The sequence below is a fragment of the Aphelocoma coerulescens genome, chromosome 3 (assembly GCF_041296385.1).
Source record: "Aphelocoma coerulescens isolate FSJ_1873_10779 chromosome 3, UR_Acoe_1.0, whole genome shotgun sequence".
Lineage (NCBI taxonomy): Eukaryota > Metazoa > Chordata > Aves > Passeriformes > Corvidae > Aphelocoma > Aphelocoma coerulescens.
Window position 1 is genome coordinate 118,073,601 of NC_091016.1, and position 25,507 is coordinate 118,099,107.

The following is a 25,507-nucleotide window of genomic DNA, read 5'->3' on the forward strand; positions in this document are numbered from 1 at the left end:
TTCTATCATGTCCTTACCACCTGCTGCAAATCCAACAAGAAAACAAAAATAACCAAATCTTAAGTTGTAGCAGCTGAACCCATTTCAAATAGATCGTAAAAGCTATTGTTTACGATAAGTGTTATCTGATTGCTGGCAGAACCTGTGTTTATTGCTTTTTCCATTGTATAGAGAGATTTTTAAGTAGACAGAAGTCTATAATTATACTTAGTGGCACTGGAGAGCATATAAAGCATAAAATGAAATTGCTTGGTTTTAATCTGAAGTAGCATCACATCAAATTTTCCCCTTTTTTTACATATCTCAGAACAAATATTTTGCTTTGAATGGCATTGGAGGACATTTAGGGACTATCAGGAACATACTCTGTGCAGACTGTTTCCATGTACTTGATGTTTCAAAATGTTTGCACTGAAAGTCAAACACTGAGTGCTTATTGTGCTGGTGGTCATGAAGAAAAGCTATAAAGTGCAGTCTGACAAGTGTCAATGACTATCCAGAGCGAATCTTTCATTTCAGAACAGTAATTGGATCTTTTTCCCTCTCTGATTAAAAAAACAACAATCAACAAGCCAAGTGCAAATGGATCGTACAGTTCATTTTTTTTCCATGTTCTAGCAGTCCACTTTAGAGCTCATTCCTTTTTTTTTTATTTTCCACATGAGGAATGAAGAACAGAAAAGCGCAAATTATGTATAAAATCCCAAGTTGCAGCTGTAAAGTCTCAGCTCAGATATATTCAGCTGTATATTTTTGGGCGTGCTTGGCTTCGTGTCTTTATTACTTATTTACTGTTTATAATATATTAACTTTTTTTGTGGGGATAGAAAAACACGGATATAATATTTACATATTTTGATTTTCTCCAGTAGTGTCACACTTCATGCTTTCAGAGCAGCCAACAACCCAATCCTCCTGGCAGTCGCACCAGTCAAGAACAGAGGAGTGTGATCCACCACGAGCAGGGTTTAATTTGATACTAGGTGAGCCTTACTGCTGCCCCGTTGTCATTTTTGTACTGGTGGTGCTGGCCAAGGCTGGTGGCTGTGACACTTCTGCCAGCTGACTCAGTCATAAAATCATGGAGTGGTTTGGATTGAAAGGACCCTTAAAGATCCTCTAGTTCCAACCCCCCTGCCATGCCAGGGACATGTTCCATTAGAAGTCATCCATGTTCATACCAGCTAGACACAGTGAAGTGAATCCTTAAGAATTTGAGATGTTGACTCAGTGAGAGCTGCTCACTGTTGTCCAGGAGAGATGGTTTCAGTTATGGGTATAACCTGCATGTTACAAGATGAGGAATGAGGTTACTCACCAAAAGAGGGGGTTGATGTGTGTTTTTTGTCTCTTAAGGCTGTATCTGTACTGGGAAGGTCAGGATACAGGTGTTTGACTAGGTAGGAGCTAACCTTGGTGGTGGTGTGGGTTGGACAGCCATGAGGGCAACACCTTTACCCTCTGCAGAAGCAGGGGAGGGAAGGGGAGGATCACTTCTGAAAAGACCATTTTGGGAACTGAAAGCACTTCTCTGCTTTTAAATCAAAAGCAATGAAGGGTAGGCCCTGTGAAAGGGAATTTCGCTCCTCAGAGTTTCATGACCCAAATTCCTTTGAACTCACAATGCTCCCTGTATTACGAGTTTGGACCGTTGTGATCGCTTGTCTTAAAATGAGAATTTTTTTGTGGAACTTAATCTTAATGTCCACTGCCTTATAGGATGTGCATGTAGGAGCATACTTGGCACAATCTGAATGTCAGACCTTTGAAATCCATTCTTCCAATATTTGCCCCTTAGATTCACACATGCCTGGTAGTAACACAAATTATATTGAATCATTTGATCATGATGCTGGGTCAAGAAAAATGTACCAGCATGTCCAAGAGCAAGAGGAGCAGGTTGGTTTGGACTCTTACCAAGCTTGACTGGCCTACTTACGTCTTTTGAAATTGCAGCTAAAGCTAATGGTCTAGGTTGGAGGCATGGCACAATGGTGCTATCTGCTCAGCTGGGTGGAATTCATTTCACAGATGCTTGTGCATCTTCTTGTCCCATGAAAATGAAATGGTACTCGGTGGAGAGGATTTTAAAAATGTCAGACTCTTCAGGTACACGACAGGTATGCCAAGAAATGTAAGGTCACAAGCCACCACATAGACTGAGTCCTGTGCAAGGTCAGGCAGCAGCTGTCTTACACATGCAGTCCAGAGGTGCCTGCAGATGTCCACTCTCTGTCCCTTCCTCCATGCCACTAGCTGCTAAATTTATCCTAATAATTTGGAAGAACATAAAGACTTAAAACCAAAGTACACCACACCCTCTGCAAAGAGGAGGAGCCCTCACGGGCCTGCCAGGTCTTGAGGCTCCTGGAGCAGCCAGGAGATCCCATGGGAGACCTTGGGCTGGACCTGCTGTACGCTGTTATTTGTCCTCCAGAGAACTAAAGAGCATGGTGCTGCCTCAGCTCTTCTCCTTTATTTTCAGTATTAAGGACAGATTTTTCCTTCACTTTCCAGTTTAAATTAGAATTCTTTCATGATTTCATTCTTCTTTCTGCTTTGAAAGGCTAGATTAGAAAAGTAATTTTAAAATGTCTTTGTTGTATTGGCCAAAAAAAATCTCTTCCAGTGTTTGTTTCCTTCTGGTCTTTTAGATCTGTGTTCCTGCCTCTGATCTGTGTACCAGATCTGCCAGGGTGAAATTCAGATGTGGTTTAGAGTGTCTCGCTCTGGTGGCATGGTCACCACTGACAGCTTTCTTTGTCAACCTGTAGCAGTAGTTTCACATGCTGAAGATGGGGAAAAGATGTCTGAAAAGCAAATACAGTTGTAAAGCCCAGTGACAGAGACATTAATTTCCTCTCTCTGAAAATGCACCATCATTCCCATTTCAAAGATAAGGGAATGCATCCGTAGAAAACAAAACCATCTCCGTCACTGTGTTTCTGTTGGGAGCATTCCTTGGAAACATCGGCCATTTATGGTATATTTTGGAAACCGGAAGACTTTTTATGGAAACTGTCGTCAGTAACTGCAGGAAGCTTTTCTGTGTTGCACAGTCCAGTTTGCTCAGACTGGGTGATGCCTCTCCACTGAGACTGCTGTCAAACCAGTGGGTGACATGGGGACAGCACTTGGGAGCTGGTCAGCAGTCACTGGAGGCCACTAGTTTAATATCTAGAAATCAGTAAAATTGTACAACTTCAGGGTCCTTAGGTGGTCTGTTTGACTAAACCTTGAATAAGACTGTTCTTTCAAAGTATTTCTGTTACATCTATATCCTACACCCACAACTACTGTCTTGAGGATAACAACAAGAAAGGTTCACCAGATGTGTATGTAAAATATATGTAAAAGTTACATGTTTACTATTCTAAAAGAAAGAAATCTGTTATTCTTTTCTCCTGGGACAGCTGAAGTTTAGAAAAGATGGACATGTAGAAGTTGCTTCTAAATTGGCCTCTGGTTTATGTGTCATGCCTGGGCTCTCCTTGCCCAACACATTGGAGAGATTTAGGCTTCTTGCATTGGGTATATATGGCTGCCTTCTGCTGGTTGCTAGAAAACTATAGAATTAAATATAGTATTAAATCGATTTTCCCCAACATGTCAAAGCTTCAGGCATTCACATCCATCTACTCCTAGCCTTTTTTTTTGGACCTTTCCCAAAGGGAGGTTCTCTACTCCTCTGACCAAAAATCCAAACTGGCATGTGATGTTCTTTTCTCTTATTGTTACAAAACCAATGCCAGCGGTTGAGGTTCAGAAGCTGACAGATGTTTTGGTGAGTAAGAGCAGCCAGTTCACTGGTAGAGATGCTCAGAAATAAAACTCAGAGGCAGCTGTGCAGTTTGGGAGTTCAGAAAACTTTAGTTAAGTGGCTCCTGTCTGGGTTGTAATAGTATTGCAGCTGTGGGCTTGAGATGCTCTGTTCTTATTCTTTGGGACACTAAAGAAAACTGACAGGTCAAGGAGAACTCATGGAAAATGTAGGATGACTTAGGTGCCTGTGCTGATGTACCAGAGCACATGGAGAGAAGCTCTGCATGTGGCAGAGCTCCCCAGGGTTCAGGCAAGGCAAAGGTCCCCTGAGCTCCAGCAGCACTCCTGGCTACACCCTGCACCACACTCTCGGGGCACTCCAGCAGCCCTTTGGATGTTTTCCATGATTTGCAGTAATGTTTTCCCTAGACCCATATGTTTTCCCTTTTGTGTAGGGCTCTGCTTCCTTGCCTGAGGAACTGTTGCAGACATCTATTTCCCTCATCCTTTCTGAGCCTTTTCTAAGCTTCCTTCCCTTCGCAAGTCTTTGATATATTCCCTTCCCTTCCTGATCTGAAGACTGGTAAGCACAGCAGGTGAGGAGTGTTAGTGCTGCATCTGCTGCTAATTGGGCTCACAGGCTCATTCAGAGAGCGCTGGCAAGTGATGTACTGAGTTAATCAGGAGCTGGGTTTGTAGGAGAATGTTCATATTATGTAGGGTAAGTAGAGATTTGCATGTCAGCTTTTAAAATGGGAGCTTACCAAAATGAGCCTGGCTGCTGCTTTCCGTTGTTGGTGTCCCCATGGCCCCCATTTACCTGGGGTGTCTCAGCACCTTGACTCTATTTATCCCCTCCAACAGCCTGGGAACGTGAGGGGTGTTGCCATCCCCAGCTAAATGATGCCTGGGAATCCAGGGTTTAGGGAGGAGGTTAAACAGTGCATTGCACCAGTGGTAGTGCTGGTTTCAGCAAATTCCTGGCTGTTTCTTCCTCCAGCAGCAGGTGAAGTGCTGACATATCTTTTCCTTCTGCTGTCCTTGCTAGGAGGGCAGCCATCCCTGCTAAGGGGCTGGAGGCAGCTGGGGAGAGGGAGCCACATTCATCACAAACACCAGTGGCTGACGCTGTCCAAGTGCATCTGGCATTGCTGAGGAGGTTCTTTCACCAGTCTTGAACAGCACCTTGTCTTTGCAGCCTTCCTCCTGCTCATTCCAGCCCCTGTGCCATCAAGGATGGCCTTTCCCAGCTTCACCTCTTCTGCTGCTGTAGCTGATTGATTGTGAATCCTTTAATGAGTCCAATGCAAAATTGCCCTTCTGCCTGTAGAATACAACCTAAGCTTGCTTTTAACATCATCCTGTTCAGTAATTTGGTTTACAGGGTAGTGCCTGTGGGCTCTCGGGACAGCGCAAGTGTGGAGGCAGCAAATGGCAGGCGGGGGAAGGCAAGAACTTCTTAGGCTGACTTTGCCTTTGAAGCCAAGGTATCCACTAACTACAGCTTCAATGTTTTTGCCTAAGGTCATGCAAGAACGGTTGGCAGAGAAAAGAACTGAAGTGGATCTCCCCAGATCCAGGTTACCACTCTAACCCCAGGACTGTTTTTCTTCCAGCCCTTGAAAATAGTCTAAAACTCCCATGAGGTGCTTTGTGAGGGCTTTTTAGGCAAAGATTTTGCTCTAAAAAGCAAGACTGTTGCACTTTGTAAGGGGAAGTTCTTGTTCCTGTTTCTTTTTTGATGTAGTCCTTCTGTTCTTGGCTTGCTAACTTGATGATATCACTCCCCATGCATTGGGCAAAAGCTGTTTTCCCTGTATTCAAAGAGCCAGGAGGAGCAGCTGCTATCCTGCCTTTCATCTCTAGTTCTTCCCCCAGTCCTGTGCCATGCCAGCAGGAGCTAGGACCAAGGAGCCGTGTGGAGGACGCAGATGCAGAAGTGAATCTGCTATGTCATCCTTGAGTCTCACAGGCCAAGAAATGGTTCACTGATGTTTGTTCATGAAGGATCCAAAGTTTGTGCAGCGTGTCCAGAAATTACTGATAGCTGGCTGTGTAGCACACCCAGGCTCTTTGTCAGAGCCACCTGCGGCAGAGGAGGTGGAAGCCCTCACCACCTGGGGACTTCCCTGAGATACAGTATGGGAAATGAGATCTTAGTGCTTTCCCCCTGTTGCCACAGGATGCCCATATTGGAGCTGTGGGTACAACATTGTTTGGCTTGCCTGCATGCCATGGAAAAACTGTATGAGCAGTTAATTTCACTTCCTTACAGGCAGCTTCTTTCAGTCAGGTATTCAACCTCCCCTTCTTCCAGAGGACCATCGTCCACTTGGGTCTTTGGTGCTGACGCTGATTTTATGACACTGATTTTATGTGTTTTGAAAAAATTAAACTTACTCCTTTTCCTTTATGTCCTTTCCTGATGATGATATCTCATTCTTTTTAAAAATAGAGTAATTGCTCCAGCACTATCCCCAGCTCAGTTGTGCAGGTGCCTGGGTAAATTATCCCATGCATGCATCTAGTGCTCACTCCAGTAGTCTTCCGTAATTGACAATTAATTTGTGAATCTTTTTCCATGCCGTTCTTTCACCTTGAGTGCTGGGTGTACTGGATCTCTGCCACCTCGTATTTCTTGGATAAAGTCATTGTGGCTTTTTGTCTTACAATGTCTGACTCTGAGCCAGTGCAACTTGTTGAAAAAAAAAAACCCCTGCAAAAAATAGTGCGTTGGAAGATGCATTTCAAAGGTGGAGTAGTTGCTGAAGACCAGTCTCTGTAAAACAAAGAGAAAGTAAAAATCTTGACCTATCCAGAGAAATTTCAAGAAAAGGTATTTACCAAGTAACATAATTAGGCAATGCCTTTGTCACCATTGCATACTTCATTGTTTAGTTGTGTGAAGAGGGCATGATATAAATCATTTTCTGGCATGCCTTATGTCCATCCCATTCAGATGTATAAAATTCCACTGTGTGGTGCTTTGATTTCTAACCTTTAAAAGTTATGAGCTATGACAGAGAAAATTATAAACTCCCATTTGTTTTGTGTGCTTGTGTGGGGAAATTCTGTCCCAGTCCAAGCACCATGAAGTCTACAGTGCCTTAAACTGATCTATGAAGCCTTTTTCCTTGATTTGCTTGCAGCTGGTATGTGTAAAGCCAAATTCAGTTACCATACCTGCAGTAAATCAGCAATATATGAATGTTTTCTAACTTGGGAAAAAATCCATTAGTGGTTGAATTAAACCTTTAAAGGACTCTTATTTCCTGTGTGTTAGGCTACTATAACTTTTAGGTGTGACTTTAACACATTCTGAAGTGTTAGGCAAACTACAAGGAGCCAGTGAGTATGTAGGTTGTTAATGTATTTTAAGAATGGTTTGGCTTCTAATAAAAAAGGTTCTGTCCTGTAAGTGTTGGTGTATCAGCTCTAATGAGGGGCTTATGAAGCAATCAGAAGTTGGTGATTTTGTAGGTTTTATTGTTTTCTTCACCTAGGAGACCATCTCTGCCTTTGTAATAACATTTAGTTTTTATTAGGGACAAGGTAAAAGCTTTAGAGAATGACAGGCGAAATGACAGAGCATTTGCTTATAAACTTCTCCCTTTTCCATTTTCTGCATATCCGTCTTCCCTCTGCAGTCACTGGGACCTGAGCAGGGAGCAGAGGGTGACCCATAACCTCCCTCTGTGTTCCCTGCAGCAAAGGCTGAGGATGCCCTTGTGCACAGCAGTGCCCTGAGCTGAATTCCCAACAGCCTGAGCATGTCCTGCCTCAGCAGGAGGAGCCCCCACGGTGGAGGGGGTGGTAGATCAGGCCAGGCACACGGTGCCCCATTGGATCTGCCATCTAAGCTGCTCGCTCGGGCATTTCCATCGTGTTCAAATGAGCCAGAGCTTAAACGGTTCAAGCACAGCAAGGCTTGGATAACTAACCCGTGTAATTCTGCTGGCATGCTGGTGGCCATATGGACGCTGCTTGCATGGACCACTGGGCAGTGGCAAAATTGGAGGCCTGTCTTACAATTTTCTCTTCTTTCTACTCCTGTAATTCCCTCTCTCCTTCCTTCCCTTTCTCTTTCCTTCCCTTTGCACCTCCCAGAGTATACTTCAGCCAACATAGCTGAGCAGGTACAGAGAAGTAAACAAGTTGCATCACTACACTAAATTGCTTTCTCTCCCCTTTCCTTCTCAAAAGCACAGAAGGGAATAGAAAAGGAAGATTAGTTGTGTCGGAGTTCCATCCTGGAGCTGTTCCCGTGCCATGGATTGCTCAGAGCTGAGCATGTATGCTTTGTCTGGGATAAATAACACTGAAACTCTGTCTCAGTTTTCTCTGCAGTTTCTCCCTCTTGCATTCATTTTAAAATTTCATTCCTCACTCTCATTATTGCCAGGCCTGCTGTTGCGTGCCCAGGGGAGCTAGGTAAAACATTTTTATTTACTTTTGGTTTGGTTTGGTTCGGTTCCACTTTTAGCTTCCTTTCTCCAAATTTTTTGTGGGTTTTTTGTTTTCCAGTGACTTCGGGAGGAATGGGGGCAGCAAGGAAGGAGTGACATTTATACCACGTGTGAGATGCCTTTAGATGTAAATCCATCTCCGGCAGTTTTAGACTGTTGGCTAATTCTTTCCCTATAAAGTCATCCCAGTCTGGGCTTACTGTCTCCACCACTGGTTGTAGCCTTGATCTCAAAAACATGTACATGGAATGAAATGAAGAGCACCAGGAGCTGAGGAAATCTGGGAGTTCTGGATTGGATGGATTGCTTAATTATTGGATAGTGGATTATTTGGCAGTTTAAAGGTACCAGTCAAGTACCCTGATTTTGCAGTCTAAAAGCCTCAGTAGCAGCAGTGGTTTAAAGACTTCACCCTTTTTCTGTGTATTTATCCTCCCTGCAGCCTTTTCAAGCTGCCTGTTCAGTTGTGCTGATGCTGTAGTTTGAGACATGCCCTGAGCCAGATTATCAACTGGTCTGGGCTAAAAATAATCCTTCAGCATATGGAGGAGGGGAGAGGTGGTGGGGTTTTTTTCTACTTGCATCAGTTCACCACTTTGCAGGATGACCCACAGGTGGTTGCAACAGCTCAAATCGAGGGACGACACAGTGATGTGCAAAGATAGGAACAAAACACTAGAGAGTTGGGGAGACGTAGGAACTCCATAAAACAACTTCCCCCCAGGAATTTTGGCTTCCCACTTGACAGCTGGGTTTTGATGCACCTCGCTATAAAAGTTTTCAGATGTTCTTACCCTGCCTCTCTATAACAATTCCTGTGCTTGCAGCAGCTGCTGTTTTGGTATCTCGGTGCAGTTGCTCTGGAGTTGATAGGTTATTTCAACTCCACCTTTACCAGCAGTTGCTGTGGTTGCTGGGGCAGAGATACACATCCCATTTGGCTACTGTTGATCTGAGAAAGTAACCTTTGCAGAAGGCCAGAGCAATAATATTTTAAACCACAGACACTAAATCTGCAAGAGCATATCTGTCAGAGCACCCTGATATAAAGGGTAACATCCTTCTGCAGGATTACAAAAGGGACATCAACTGATACAACATTTACACAGTGACTTCCAAATCAGTGACTAAACGGCTTCTGGGGTGAGGATGATGAGCATTTTCTTACCTGTGTGACAGATAAGTGAGGATGAGGAGGAGTTTGCAGAAGAGGCTCAGAGATGCTCTCTGCCTGTTTGTAGTGGAGGAACCATGGACAAGCCCATGTGGGTTAGCAGACCACTAGACTGTCTAAAGACTCTTAAGGGACAAAGTTCAATCAGCTTTTATTTTCCAAAGAGCATTATCAGTGTGTTGCACTAATCCCATGTAACGGTACTCTAGCCTGACATAGGTACCGTGAAGTAGATTTTGTTGGCATGGATTGGCCATGCTTGTGTAGCAAAGACATTGAGATGCTGTCAAAGTTGATAGCCTGATAAACTTCCTCAAATTACTCTGCTTTTCTGATTGATGGCAACGAGAGTTTGTCCCAAGCGGGTTTCAATCGTTAACGTGCTGTGAACTCTGTGATACTAAAATTATTACCCTGTTACTTTTGATCCTCCTGACTATTTTAGTGTTTGGTTATAGAATTTGTTTTATTACTTTGAGGTGTTGCTTTTTTCCTTTAGCTGTGACCATTGTGCCTTCAAGTTGGAAGTGTTCTGCTCGGTCAGTCGAGTATTTGTGTCCCTGTGTGCACTGTGCCAGACTGGGTCCAGCTGACAGAATAGCCTGCACTCAGATTGTATCTGGGTCAGATTTCAGCTCTTCCAGCTTCTGCGGCATCATTTTGTTTTTAATTTTAAAGCACATGGTAGAGGCGGGAGGGAGTAATCTTAAAATATTCACAGATACTCACATGCACAGATGGGTTGTAGCAGAGATTTCCTAATCTTTCCATTTTCAAGGAAAGAGATAGAAAAAAACCCCTGCAGGTCATTCAGGGCTTTGCTCAGAAAATGCCAGGTTCATTGAGGCTGGAGACATCCTGCTGTTAGGGCTGCTGGGAAGGAGAGGGCCCAAGGTTCCTATTCATGCACAATAGTCCTGTTTTCCCCCATTTCTTTCTTTTATTTTCCCTATGCCTTTTTATTGCATTACCATGCTCTTGCCCCCCACCCCTCCGGGCCGAGCGTGCCTCTCCATTGCTGCGCATTGTGTTGCTTTTCCCCCGCTGTGCCACTCTCTGGTGTGTGTGGCAGCAGCAAAGTAAAACTGACTGAAATGCTGATCTCTGAAGCCCTGGCACACAGTGCTTTGGAGATTAGGATTTTAGTGCATTATACTCAGCTGCTAGCAGAGCGGAGCGCTGTGACAGGGAAACACAACACCAGAGCCAGGGGATCTGGCTTGGAGCTGAAGACCTGGTCCCTCCAGGCAAAGCTCTTCACACCTCTCCTCCTACAAAACATCTTGGTGAGCGTATGCATGGATGGGCTTGATTTTACTCAGTAGATGAAGAGGGATATCCAAAGGCAAGTTGAGAGCCTTTTCATCTAAATCATATCTATTATCAAGAAATAAAAAAATTTTGCTAGCAAAACCAAAAGGTTTTTATGGCAAGATTTTTCTCATTGTTCTATCTACATCCTCATTTTTCCTTTTTCTTTGCTGGGTTTAGCTTTTTTGTTTTCCTAGAAGCTAAGGAAGGTGGATATTTTTCCTCTTCTTCCCACAGACTTGCAAGCTCATATTGTGGTGGTAGAAATTTGCTCTAGATCCAGATCCCCAAGCTTCTTGGACAGGACAGGCATTTGGGGCAATGTAGTATTGTAGGAGGACTAACAGCAGGCTTGCTGCTTGTCCAGCTTCCAAGGAGCCTGGCTGGGTTTTGCTGGGCACTTGCCAATTGCCCCGGGGCTGGTTGGTGTGTGAGTAGCCATGGCCAGTTTTGCAAGGTGGACCATGGGATTTTTTTACACTTAAAGAAGGCCATGCTAATTACTGCCCTCAGCTAGTGCCTGCTCTTCATTGCTTTTGAAAGAATCATTACTTAATGGCATAAAGTCTTTTTAAAAACTTGGTAACCTCTAATACCTTTATCAAATATCAGATAATCACACATTTTTTGGTGCATAGTTTTTCCATTGGCTTAAGGCCACTTAGTTATATAAATATTAACACTTGCTGCTGCTAGGTTTAAATCCTATTTAAAAGTGCATCTATTCTGTATTCAGAAAGGGAAGAAATGGTATCAGGTACCAGAAGAAATTCTCTGTTCTGGAACAGTGAAATGTTTCTCCGACATAAGCTGAGGTTTGTGCTGCCTGCAGATGCTGGTGAGCATCTGTCTCTCTGTAGCTCTTGCTCTGTTCAGCAGCTCTTACTGCTGCTTGCTTCAGCATCACATTTCTCCTCCTCCTCAGCACCATTCTTGGTTCCTCTTCCTTCTCATTTTCTTTGTCCGTTGGCACCACTTTCTCTCATGGCTTCTGCTGATTTTTGTATGCCATTTCTTTCCTATTTTCTTCTGATTTTATTCTTTGACCTTGGCCTGACCTTCAAACTGTAATGAATTTTCTCTTCTTTGAAACTGGCATCTTCTTGCACCTTGGTGTTTTAGCACACTTTCTTTTCTGATCTCCTTCTCTGATCCATGCTGTAGGTTTCTTTCCTGCATATTCTGTGACCTGAAACATCCCAGTCTTTTTCTCCTTTTAACTTGTTACAGTTTCCCTTCACAGCCATTCTTAAGTGGGATTTTCCTGTTTTTCCTCCCCTATGACCCTGTTGCTGTGAAGCCGTGAGGCACAAACTGCAAATCCCCCACTGGTTTCCTGCTTTTCACGTTCTTGGTAGCCACTTTTAACAACAAATTTACTTTCTCATTACATGCAATCCTGCAGTTTCAGCGATTTCCAGTAACTTCTCAAATTCACAGTCTGACAGATTCAGAGGGTATTCCACTCTGCCAGATTCAGAGGGTATTCCACCTAGCTGTAGTTCAAGTTTTGCTCTCTACACATTTTTCCAACTTTGTTTTTTTACCTTTTCTTTCCGTTTTCCTGATTTTGCTAATTACCACTTACTGTCCTCTAACAACCTGTCTTCCTTTTTTTATTATCCATATAAAAGCAGAGTCTGGTAGCTTTGAAGCATCCCGCAAGTGGCCATTTGTATTTCTGTTGGCTCTTTTTCCTTGTAAACATGAGAAGTCAGCACTCGCCCTGCTGGGGTTAGGCACAGTGGGAAATAAAAAATGAGAGACCTTGAGCTGAAGTCCTTCTTAGTGTGATTTGAAGCACACACCTGGCTCCTGTGCACGTAGACTGGGAGCTGCATATGCATGAGCCATCCCATACCCCACTGCTGTGGCTACAGACATCCCCTCTCTAATCATTTGGAAACACTGAGCCCACGAGCCCAAGCGGGAGCAGTAGTGCCTGCCTGTGATCTGCTCTTGGTCCCCTCTGGTCCCCCTGGATTCTGGCTCTGAAGAGCCTCCCCTGTTTATCTTCTCTTTTTGAGAAGATGCTGAAAAAGCAGCTGTGGAAAGGGAAGCGAGACGAGAGAGGAAAATATCAGAGGCAGTAAAGTGGCAAAAAGGTCAACAAAAGCAGGGATGAATTACAGCCTTTCAGCTTAGCCAGGAACAGCACAAGGGAGACTGTGATTGGTGTTCCTCCAGGGGGAGAACACAGGTTAGAGAGTTTCCAGCTACATACTATACCTTCTAAATAAACAAACCAATAAATAAGTAATGTGCATATGGCAGAATTTTGAATAAAATAGAAAATGCCTGAATTTTTCCCCAAATGGAAGTGTTGTACGAGTTATAGGACATTGCTTTTCACCAGAAGCTGTGGATTCTAGGTGAACAGTTCCACTGTCAGGGTTGGTCTGACTGACAGTCCCCAGTCTGCTGCCAACAGACACATGACTTAAAGGGACACTGAGCTGTCCTGGGCACTATTTTGTTGGATTTGGTAGGATTTCCTGCGTCTTGCATACAGTGCCTGTCCTGGAAGTGGCTTGACACTGTGTTCACCATCCCTCATGTGCAATGTTTTCCATGCAAAAGAGCAAGGACCCTAATGGTGGATGCCCACTGGCGACCCGTGGTGATACCAGGTATTTTCCCACAGTCTAGAGGCAGCTGTACCTCATGGGTGCAACCAATGATGTGTCTGAAAAGCACAAGAATGGGAATTTTGCTTCTTTGAGTAAAAAACAGGGTAAGTCTTTTAATTCAGGTTTTTTTAGATTTGATTATCCCCCATCAGAGATTGTGTTGTTCATATTTGCTGTGCCACCTATTATGTGTGTCTGACCCATAAGGCTGTGGCAGATCGGGCGCAGTACCACTGCTATGAGAAAGGTGTTCATGGACAGGCTGGATGGGGCTTTGAGCATCCTGACCTAGTGAACAGTGTGCAGCAAATCTGTGTCATCAGCAGGTCTGTTTGAAGAAAAAATGGAATTGTTCTCTTAAAAATGTCTTTATGTTTTCTGTGAGCAGCCTAATGCCCTGCATTTAGAGTTGCTGTGTGGCCAGTGCTGATCACTGACGCGGGGCTTCTTTTTGAGCAGGGAAAAGAGAGAAAGGAAGGACTGAGAATCCTATTCATTTCTTTAATTTATGCTTTCAAAAAGTATTTGGTGCAATATTTGGGCCAGGTAATGATTTCTCAGCACTGGCTCTGTTTCAGTATTCATGCCTGGCTACCCAAGAGTGGATTTTTTCTTTTTTTTTTTCTCTTGGTCTCTTAATTTAAATGATGCTTTGGGAAGTCACTGCTCTGGGTATGGTGCAGAGCTGATGCTTGCTCTGTGCTGGTTGCTGCAAGCCAAGAAGCTGGTATGCTCTCTGACTTTGGGCCAGCTCAGGAGCAGCTTAGTGATACCAGACACACCGTGGTCCCGTGGCCTGAAATCCTGGGAGCCGGGGAATAACCTGCAGTGAGACGCTGGTTCTCCCTGTGCCACCAGGTCCTGCCGCCTGCTCTGCGCTGGGGACCCGTGGCCATATGGCTGCAGCACAGCTGGGCAGCCCTGAAGCTCACTGCTGCTTGCCTGGGCCCAGGGCTTGCTTTGACTGGGCTCTTGCTGCGTGGGAATGACGGGAAGGCCCCGGGTTTGCTTGGTGCAAGCCAGACTGGTTCCCATTTTCGGCAGAGAGGAGGCTGTCAGCACAGAGGCTTTGTGCTGCACAGGAGGGTGGGTGCTGTGGGGCAGACTGTGCCTCTGTGGGATGGAACAGCCCATTGCTGTTCCCACTGTCACTTCATCTTGTGGTGCAGGCGGGATTGCTGTGCCACAGCCACAGGGAGCCCAGCAGAGGTGCTGTTTATCCCTACCTGCTCTCACTGCCAGATTTACACAAGAGACAAGTTAAAGGCATGGCCTGAACTGTGCAGAGGGGTAGCCCCTGCACTGCCCCATCTGTGTAAAGCTAGTATATCTGTGCCCACTTCCTTGGGCAGAGCAGTGCCAAGTTTGTGGTCAGGCAAACCTTGCTTTGCTTTCTCTAGGTATTAGCTCTGGGAAGGGCAGGATAAAAACATGAAAAAAAAATCCACATTCAAAAAGTGACTTGCATGAGAGGATGATGCCAGAGTCTTCCAGAAGCTGGTGTGTATAGAAGCAAGTTAGGGCATCAGTGCTCCTCTCACCGCTGGGCAGCAATGCAGAGAGGTCAGAGCTGCTGGGGATATGCAGCACTGTGCTGTTGTGCCACTTCCTTGCGAGGTTTTCCTGGTGCCAGGCTTTCTGTTTGTGCTCTGCCTCCTGCCAAACCACATGTGGTTAACCCCAGCTGGCAGCCAGTGGGATGGGATGGGCATGAGACGGTTTTTTCTGGGTGTCCCAGGAAATCTTTTCAGTGCTCTGTAAGACTTCACAGCTTAAAACTCCAATCCTGACCTTTACCTTCATACCATTTATTCACGTACACTGGAGCGCCTTTTTCTTTCACGTGGAAGAGTAGTATCCATTTGCTCAGCATCTTACAGATAGGTGGTGTCCTGCCATGAAGTGCTGCTTCCAGAGCAAAATCTTCTGTGGTGGACAGGCAAGATCCATAATCTTGCCTGAGTTTCTAGATCAGATTTCCCTGAGCTGAGGAAGGATCTGAGTGGTGCTCAGACCCACTCCAGAGTCTGCTTCTCACGGATGTGGTGATAGAGCCTCACAAAGGAGCCTTGCTTTTTAATAGCCAATTCAGGCTCTGTAAATAGCTACTTCCATTTATTTTTAGTTTTACTTGTGTCATACACGCAGACATACATATTAAAAAACCCCAACTCTACCAAGAAAATTACACTGGAGTGGGGCTCTTCAGTGGTTATTTTTCTCCTGCATCTCAAAACAAGTGCTTTAAGCTTCAGGTCATTTTTAGAAACTTTCAGAGCATCATCTTCCTGTATTTGCAGAGTAAGGCATCCTATATTTGTCAAATCACTATCTTCACGTGCTTTAGCTATATGCATGGCCATGATGGCAGCCACCAGTCGCACTACTTGCTTACTCACATATTTGTGCTTCAGATGTGCGAGGTTTTTATTCACTGTTGAGAGGCTGAGCACTTCCAGAAGGGACTGTCACTGTGCCTGGGGCTTTACTGCAAGTGGTTGTAGTGGATAACGAGCACAAACCTATTAAACAGTGAAACATGAGATTCCCTATCAGATAACATGGTGCTGCTAATTTGGGTGTGAGGGAGACAGTGAGGTCATGAGGGTTATTAGAAGAGTAAGTAGGAGTGAGTAAGCAGGGAGGGAATGGTCAGCAATGCTGGGGGTTAATTCTTGTACAAAAAAAACACAGACAGAAATACATATATTTTGGTGATTGCTTTTAAAAACAAGAAACAAAATACAAAAATCCAAACCAACTGCAAGGCAGAAGACTTCACAAGAAAGGCTTTAAATATATAGGGAGTTAAATCCATGTGACATGGATGGACTCAGGTATGGTCATAATGGCATTTTCCCTTTGTAATTCCTTAAAGTTGTTTTTTGTCAACTTTTTTTTTTTGTTTTTCTGTGCAGCCACTATATTACATTGGCATTGATTCAATGAATTTATTCATCAGCAGTAAAAATGAATGAAATCCTAGATGTACAGTTTCAACCACCTGCTGTTGTTTACTAGTGAGACTACCAGTGACCCTTGCCATCTATAAATACTTAACTGTGAATTAAAAGCAGGGAACTATCCACTAGTTTTTCTCTTCCTCATCTTTCCCAGATCCTATCTTGCTTTGCCTTTTTTTTCCCCCCATTGTTATTTTCAGTTATTTTCAGATCTAATTTCTAGTGAACAGTAGACTTGGTCATTTGTTAAAAGGCTCATCAGGTTCTTAGACTGTGTGAGGACTTTTCTCTGGTCTGTATGGTGCTGACTTTCAGTAATGGCATTCTGAAGTGAAAACGCAGATTTAAAATATCTGAACGCTATTTTTAGGTCTCCTGAGCTTATAATTCTTATTAAGGAGAAAGTTGTTTGCTTTCATTGATTAGTTACAATTGTAACTTCCAAATAGCTTTAGGCAATATTACAGCCGGACTGCAGTTTCTAATCTCCTTTTTCAGTGTGTTTTTTTTTTTTCTTTTCACTACTTTTGCAAGTTTGACATGGACCAGCAGTTTTTTTATTTTATCACAGGACATTAAAAAACCCAGTGTTTTTGCTCAAGCCTAGCTCAGCCTTGTGAGCCCCTAGGAAAGATTTTGCTACTCTGTAGTCTCACCAGGTAAAATTCACCTTCTCCCTCTGTCGAGAGCATCTCAATCTACAAGACTATTACTTACCCTTTGATAAAAGCTTGGACAACATCGCCATCCCCACATCAGAGTTTCTCCAGGTCTTATTAGCTGTTGTTAGAGATTTTGGGCTGGTTGGATTTTCAGCTTTCCCACCTGCTGTGAGGGTATGCTGAGCTCACAGGTCTGTGCTCTCGTTGAGAGGAGGCAGGCTATAAATTTGACTTTCATGCTGCAGAGCAGGGCAGTGCTCCTTAGCTGGCTGTGCTGGTTTGGGCTGGGATAGAGTTAATATTCTTCAGAATATCTGGTATGGGGCTGTGTTATATTTGTGCTGAAAACAGTACTGATAACACAAAGATGTTTTCATTATTGCTGGGCAGGGCTTCCACAGAGTCAGAGCTGTTTCTGTGCCTCACCCCACCAGCGAGGAGGCTGGGGATGGATGGACAAGGAGCTGGGACAGGACATAGCTGGGACAGCTGACCCCAGGGATATCCCAGACCATGTGGTGTCATGCTCAGCAGATAAAGCTGAGGGGAAGAAGAGGAAGTGGGAGATGTTCAGAGTGATGATGTTTGTCTTGCCAAGTCACTGTTGAAGATGAAGGGGCCCTGCTCTCCTGGAGATGGCTGAACACCTGCCTGCCCTTGGGAAGGGGTGAATTAATTCCTTGTTCTGCTTTGCTTGTGTGCGTGGCTTTTGCTTTCTCTATTAAACTGTCTTTATCTGAACCCCTGAGTTTTCTCACTTTTACCCTTCTGATCTCTCCCCCTCCCCACCGGGGGGAGTGGTGGAGTGGCTGTGTGGGCCTGAGTTGCCATGTGGGGTTAACCAGGCTGCTGCCCTCACACCTCTACAAGTCGGTGTTGATACTGTTGACAGCACTGGGCTGACTAAAATCTCTGAGAAAAGGACAGTTTAGTGCCATTCATAAAAAAACTCCAAACAGCCAGACGGAGATGGTTGCTCTGTGTGGGTCCGTGACAGGATGTGAAGGGAGATCTCACACCTCTCGCAGAGCACTGTGAGCACCAGACAGCCTCTGTCAATCTCTACCAGTGAAGCTGTTCTAGTTCCCATACGGTGTTTCTGCATTTATAGACTTGGAGCAAATGAGAGACTTCTCAGCCTCAGGACTGGGGCAATTGATTTTGCTGCTGGCTGTTCCCCCACCTTTACAGAGAGCAGAGATGCTTCCAAAGCAGAAATCTGGGAAGGACGTGCCCAAGAAAGGGGGGAGTTTTCCAGGAGCGTCTCTATTTTTACTAAAACTGAGCCAAACCAAACATTTTCTTATAAAAAAAGAAAGCATTCTTTTGCTTTTATGCTTTGTATTTTGTTTTGGTTAGCCACCAATTTTGTCTCTAAACCCTGTTATTCACACAGTCCCAACTGCTACAGGATTTGAAGTTAATAAAGTCCTAAGGAGAGGCAGTGCAAAAATTGTACCGGATCAGAATGACATGCAACAGCACACTGGGAATATGTAAACCAAAGAAGCCATCAGGTTTGGGGTTCAGTAGCTTTTTGATCCCAGGAAATGGGGATTTTTCTTCATCAAAATACACTTCTTGTTTTCTGGTCAACTGTTGTTAGTGTCTTTTCTTCAAATCTTCCTACGGGGAAATTTTTCCAGCTACAGCTTTTCTCTTTCACTGATGAGAGCATCTTTTGTTATCTAGAAACAGTGATTTTTATGGCAGGGTAGCTGAAGTCATTTGAGGACTAAGCCTTGCAGTCTGCTCTCATTGAGCAACCACACAACTTGATGAAATGGTTGAATTTGGAGATATGATTTCCAACTCTCTTCATTAATTTCCTGCATTAAAAAGTTAAAAAAACCTGCTTCCAAACTTTTCCTGATGAGAAATTCTCCCAAATTCTACCACTTGTGTCCTGAGTACAATGACAAGAATTTTCTTTCCCTGATGATCTCTGTGGTATCACCAACAAGGACAAAGAGATGTTAATGTTCAGAAAGTTTTGTAGAGAAGCTTATTACTGTTTGCCAGCGTTTTAAACCAGGAAATTAATTCTAAGGTGTTTTGCCTAAATGGCTGAGCTTTGTCATTTTACCTGCAATTAAAAAAAATCAAATCAACGTTTATTGAAGGGAAAGAAGATAATTATATAGTAAAATTTTTGCTATTCTCTTTCTTTAAAGACAAAGAAACACCTATCAGAACAGATGTGAATATGCAGACCTGTAGTTGTTAAGAATAACTGCTGTGCCCATATTTTTTCCTCTGTAATTTCAGTGTAGTTTTTCTTGTGCATTACCAGGTTGGCCATGCTTTTTCATTAGCTCTTTCACAGGCTAGTCCGTGTTTTCTGAGCTCGATTAATCCTTTTTTTGGAAATGGCTTGCTTTTATTCCCTGTGTTGTTATCACAGCAGGAGGAATGGGAAATGTGTGATGATGGAAGAATTTTAATGTTTATGTATGCCACACATGAAGTTAGGGATCCCATGAGATTTGTTTGTGTTCTTGTATGTGTGTGGATGAACATCTGTGGAATGACAGCTTAACAACTTCCTTCTGACATTATAAAGGGGCTATAATGGTACTATTTTTTTTTTTTAAGTTGGCTTTTGTTTGTGTTAACAGTTCTAGTTCTGTTCTGATTTCAAGCTGTGTTCACCCTATAATCAGTTAGAAAGTTGCATTGTTTTGGAGTAAATCATACCTCAAATTTGGAATTAATGTCAAAATAGTAAGCCTTGGTATGTTCAGGTAACAAGGGTCTAAATCTGGGCTCCTTCCCTGTTACTTCCTATACTAACTTGCTCTGATGAGACATGATCTTTTTCCTTCCCTTTCTAATCTCCCTCTCCATTACCTGAAAACCATTCTGCAGGAAGTCAAATTGTCAGTTATACCTCAACAGCCTGAATGTGCAGAGGTGAAGATGCCTCACTGCTTTGTGTCTCACAGAGTAGACATAATTTTAAGAGAGCAGGGAGATGTTGAAGTTCTCCATGAAGTTTTCAGGCTGTAAGGCTTGGGAATGCCAGGCTTGGAAGGGCTCTCAGGTCGCTATGTCCAGTCACTGCTGGTGGATCTCCATCCTGTAATAAATCATTGACATTTCAGCTTACACCCTGGCATGTTTTATGTCTTTATCTCAGCTACTTTTGCACTGTGTGAATGTTACCAGTGCACAAATGAGTATAAATGTATCCTGAATAAAGTTCAGACTGGAAATGGGAAATCAGATTTGAAAGCAGCATTTTACCAAGTTTCTGCGTTAACTTCCCAATAGGAATAATAAAGACTAAAGGGAAAAAAACAACCCCAAAACCCCAATAACAACAAAATGCCTCTCAATCTATTTTTGAGGGCCTCATCCAAATCCCAAAGCACAAACCTAATCAACATCCTAATGATTAGAAAGTCTAATGTACTTTCCTGGTAATCTCTGCCTCAAACCCTTAATTTCTGTCTGAGCTATAGCAGATCTTTTAGGACATTAACTTGTCTGGTTTACAAATTCTGAGCGATTAAAAGTCCACACCATCCTTATGTTTTTTTTCCCAGTGATTAATTACTACATGAAACCAACTGGTATTTAATAAGTATTAACTATTTCTGTCTTGGTTTTAATTTTGGTTTTGTCTTCCCATTGAATCTTGCAATGGATTAAAGACCTGTCTTTAGAGGTGCTGATCAACAGCCTTGTTAACCTCCTTCTCAATAACATTGTGTTTCTTGAGCCTGTCCTTTATAAGCCAAGTTTTCTGTGCATTTTCAGATTTTATTTAGTGAATACTTTTTGATTTCTTTGTTTTATAATAGAGACAGCAGTACTGGCTTTACTAATTCTATATGTATATGTTTTTCCTACATGCTGAAGGCTTTGTTCAGCTGCATAACTGCAACTTTGCATAGAAATCTAATGCTCAGTTGGTAATTTATGATAACCCCTTCTTAGCAATGGAGTATTGATTTCCTCAGCCTCTTCTAAGAGAAGAAGGGGTGGCTTGAATATTAGAATTCTCCTACCATGATAGCTCTGTTTAATATTGATTATCATAGCCATATAAACTCTTGAGATCTAGTTGATAGAAAGTTGCTAGAAACTTTGAAAAACACATAATAGCTTCCAAGTAAATAGTAGAATACCCAGAACTGATATTTCTTACATCAGGCAATTCAGTTCCTGCATGCGAGAAATACGTGTTTATGCTAAAAATCCTGCCATAATTTTTTGCTTGGGGAATTGAGACTTGCTAAAAAAGTTTAATATGCAAAGCTGAAAATCTACATTTTAAAGTCCTTTTTATGCAAAGACACAAAAAAATTAGCAATTTTTAATAAGCGAATGTATAACTTTTAAGAAAAATGTGCACCAACAGTGTGAATTGTATAGGTGGCAGTCATTTGGCTCAGGAGCATGGCATGGCAGACATGGAGCTCCCACAGACGAGCAGCACAGCATTCCCTGGAGCAGCACCCAGCTACCCTGCAGGACTGTGCAGGGTGGACAGTGCAGGAGCCCCACCTTTGGTTGAACCACTGTGAGGAATTCAGGTGAACAGAAGGTTATCATCAGAAGACAAATTTGGCCAGGAAGGCTGGGGTGAGTGTTGCTGCTCCCAGGATAATTATCATCGTCCTCCCTGTGGGGTTCACAATCTCTGCTTGACACCTCATCTGAAGAAGAGTCACAAAACCCAATCCAGTAGCAAGCACTCAACAGAAGCCACCTGAGATAAATAACATCACTTCAACAGCATTTCTTTTCCCTTAGCAAATGGCTTTACTGTCTACTGTGCTATATAAAGGCTTTCTGATATTCATTATGAAAGTTGTATTTAATGTAGTTCAACGCAATCTGATTTGAGAAGTGGAATACATGGAAACAGGCAGCCCGAGGAGAGCTCCTGAACCTCCAAGTCCTGGCTAAGAGAGAGCCGTGCCATGAACTTACTGTGCTCCCTTGTGAAACTCTTCAGCTTAAAACTGATTTTGGAAAGCTATTCCGCTCTTCTCCTGTTTTGTGGTTAGAAGTTTTCTGGTTTCTAACCTAATTCTATTTAGAGGAGGTTTATAACATGATCTCTCAGTGTTATTTTTTGAGTATCTTTTGTAGAGTACAGTCAGGGCCTGCAATTCTAGATTATTTTCATCAGCCATGAAAGAAAATCCTGGGTTATGTCTGAGAGTCCTTAGCAGATTTATGCCTGCAATGAATGTTTAAAATAGTCTGAAACACCCAGTACTCGGTTTGTAATGAAAAACTTGAGTTTTTGTTGGAGTAGAAGCTACTGCAATTACCAGTAACAGTTTTGCTTTCCTAGCGTGCTTGTTCTGACTCCTTTCATCTCTGAAGACCAGCAGCACTCAGAAGCCATGTATAATTCTGCTCTTTAAGGCTGCCTGTTTCCTTGCTGAAGTTTTGAGTTTTGAGATGTGACTTTGTGACTCTGATGATAGCATTTCCCACTGAGATTTATTGTGAGGCTTTACCCAAACATCTTATTCAAAAACAAACCCAGTTTTCTATTACAAGGAATTTTATTTGCTGGTCTATAAGTGAAAGGTGCTTTAGCCAATCTTGTCTTGCTACACTGCAGACCTATTATATATAATCATACTTATTCATTTGACCCTACAACTCCATTAAAAAAACCCATGTGTTTGGATTTTAATCCTGAAAATATGTGGATCAGACTATCAAGAATATGGAATCAATAGTCATCTTTTCTGTACTTAACATCCCGCATTTAAGGTTGGGTTCAGTGGTGAAATTTGGTGATAGGCGAAGTTTCACTTTACTCCCCTGAAATTGTGGGGTTGTTTTCTGCAGAAGTTTAGTATGCAGTGGCGCTAGGAGGTTATTTAAGAATACTCCTGGTTTCAGCTGATTTCCTTAGCAAATAATCTTGTGTGCTTCACTTTGCTCTAGCAATTTCTATAGCTTCTCAGATAAAATACTAAAAAGGATCACATAAGCTTTACCCCTCCCTGTAACATTTAGCCTGTCTCTTTCATTATAACAAAATATTGCATTTTACATGCCAAGTCTTAAAACCTTCCTTCTAAAAATGGTAACTGTATTTAATAACTAATTACTCTAATGATCCTACAGAAGTGCTCGAGACCTGTTTTAGTAGTGGTGTCAATTACAACCATCTGCACGATGAATAAAGGAACCGTGGCCCAGCTGTAGAGTTGAAACATGTTGGCATTTTCCTACGGGCAGCCATATGGTACTTAACGAAAGCGAATTGTTCACACTGCAAACAGCTCTGCTCCTGATGAATGATAACGTTTTGTTCTGGAAAATGGTTCCACAAACACCAGGAGTATTTTTAAATGCTGGAAGTGTGTCTGTAAGTGACAGGCTATAAATGGGAAGGTCTTTGGGAGGAGGAGAGAGGGTTGAGAAAGGAATTGTTTTGATTGCCTAGGGGTGTTCTAGCACAGCCTTCCTGTCTCTAATAGCAGTATCTTTTTTGTGCATACATAGCCCTGAATCTGTAAATTTTATTTATTTTGGTAAGGAAGAAGATAATTAGAAATGTAACTCTCATTTGCCATCAGCATGCCCAAGCTTGAAGCTGGTGTGAGCTTTAAAATAGCGAAGCTGAAGCTGTGAAGAATTAATAACTCTTTGCCTGGCATATGTGCAGACATTTTCTTACACTCAGAAGAGGAGGCTCAGAGTTGTCACCGCAGTAAGTATGTGAGCACACAAGTTGGAAACAGGTCTTGGCTTCTCGGCACATGGTGTTAGTCAGGGAAAAAAGGCCAGATAACAAATTAGCTGTAGAAAATGTCTTCCATTGCTTTTTGTTAGGAGCAGAAGTAGTGGTTTTTTTCCCCACACACAGGACTGTCAGAGAATGGCTCAATGAACTCATTGTGAGATTGATGGCTCTTTAACCCCCAAATCATTAGCCCCAGATCTGAGCTGAATCAACAATAGGTTGTTCCCATTTTGTGGTTGATAGGTAACCATTTGGGTAATGTGCTTGGTCTCAGTTCAGTATCTGTCTTAGAGACCTAACAGCTGTTAATGTCCAGGATTGATCATTTTATTAATCTCAGAAATTGATTTTTTCCATGTGGCTTACTGCTTCTCTACATGATATCTAATCAGGAATCTTGCATCATCTGAATTCCTGTTTGATTAATAAATGCTTAATCTGGGGATTTTTGTTTTGTCCTCTGTGTTGTAGCTGTAGGTGGAGGTTGATGATTGTTCCTGAGGTTTCATGCCCAGATCTCACCGAGGTGATACAGCACTCCTCACAGTGAGGTACCCTCTGCATTTTGCCAAGAGATGACTGGTCTTAAGTGCCAGCACTCTGTGTGTTTGCAGGCATCAGAACTGCTTAAAACCTCTTGATAAATCTTGCAGCAGTTTTGCAGGAACAACATAGTAAAAAGCCTCACCAACTAGTGCCAGCCAGGTTCTCATTATGTGCGCCCAGAGCTATTTGCAAATGCACAGCAGCAGCACGGGGGCTACAGCTCTGAAGCCCCGTGCTTTTGGTCTAGGAGCATCTGTCACTTGAGCTCAAAGCAAATCTTCCTTAGCTCTCCACAGCACAGGGTGGATCACACTGCTGAAAAACCCCCAGTAATGAAACCATCGGCTGCTAAAGCCTCCTAACGCCAAGTGTAAGAGTGAGCACAAGGACGGGAAATTGCTCCAGAATCAGCTGGGATATTTTTTCCTTGCAGCCTTCTTGTAAGAGTGTGTTTCTATCTGACCCTTCTTCATAAGCTATGGTTTTATGTTATAGGTTTATCTGCAAGCAGGCAAGGAACCCGGTCATGGCGGGGTGCAAGCGCACCCCGACACCCATGAAACACACAGGGCTGTGATCTAAAAGGCATTAAGCCTCTAATTGCAGCACACTGTGCTCCATATCCTTCTGCTGTTTGATCTGTTACAGCAGCACTGTCTAATGCAGTAAATCTTCCTCACATTTAATTAATAGTTGTTCATCTGTACTGCAATAATTTCAAGTAATGTTTACATTAAAAAGAAGGGGGGGGGGGGGGGGGGGGCGGAAAGGAGCGGGGGTAGGGAAAAATATCTCCAGGCAAGAGCATAGTAAAAAAAGCCTCTTCATCCAACTGAGAAGCAAATATTATAATTTGGGAGCAATACATTGAGTGTGTGTTTACAGAGGAAGACATAGCCCTTCCATAAGAAGCCAGCATCGTGAATCAAACTCAGATGTCTCAAAGCTCTGCAGTGTTCTTTAACACGTAGTTCTGCATAGCATTTCCTCAAGGGCAGGTTCAGAGGTTCTTCCAGCTCCTGTGTTGCAGTTTGCAGCCTGTCCATTTTCCCCTTCTACCCTCTCACCCCTCGTGTGCAACCTCTCCTTTTTTACACAGCCATATTACCTATTCCATCAGAGAGATTCATTTCACTTAAAAAGACAAAACAAAAAGAAATGTGGACTCGTGGTATGTAAATGCAGAGATGTGTCCAAAGTTGGAGGCGAGGTCATGAAGCTTATAACTAATACTTACCCACCATGTAGCTCTCTAATCGTGTTCCATGA

General features: G+C 43.1%; 1 protein-coding gene across 13 annotated transcripts in view; it reads left to right on the forward strand.

The window, feature by feature from the left end:
* Positions 1–25,507, forward strand: part of KLHL29 (kelch like family member 29) — a 393,114-nt gene that overhangs the window by 93,575 nt on the left and 274,032 nt on the right. Inside the window, exon 1 of one of the 13 annotated variants that reach the window (XM_069011677.1) lies at positions 4,421–4,483. The exons of the other annotated variants lie outside the window; for them this stretch is intronic. Within the exon in view, the coding sequence (XP_068867778.1) occupies positions 4,466–4,483 (18 nt within the window). The 5' untranslated portion in view covers positions 4,421–4,465. Of the gene's footprint in view, positions 1–4,420; positions 4,484–25,507 lie in introns of those variants that run through there. 13 annotated transcript variants of the gene reach the window in all.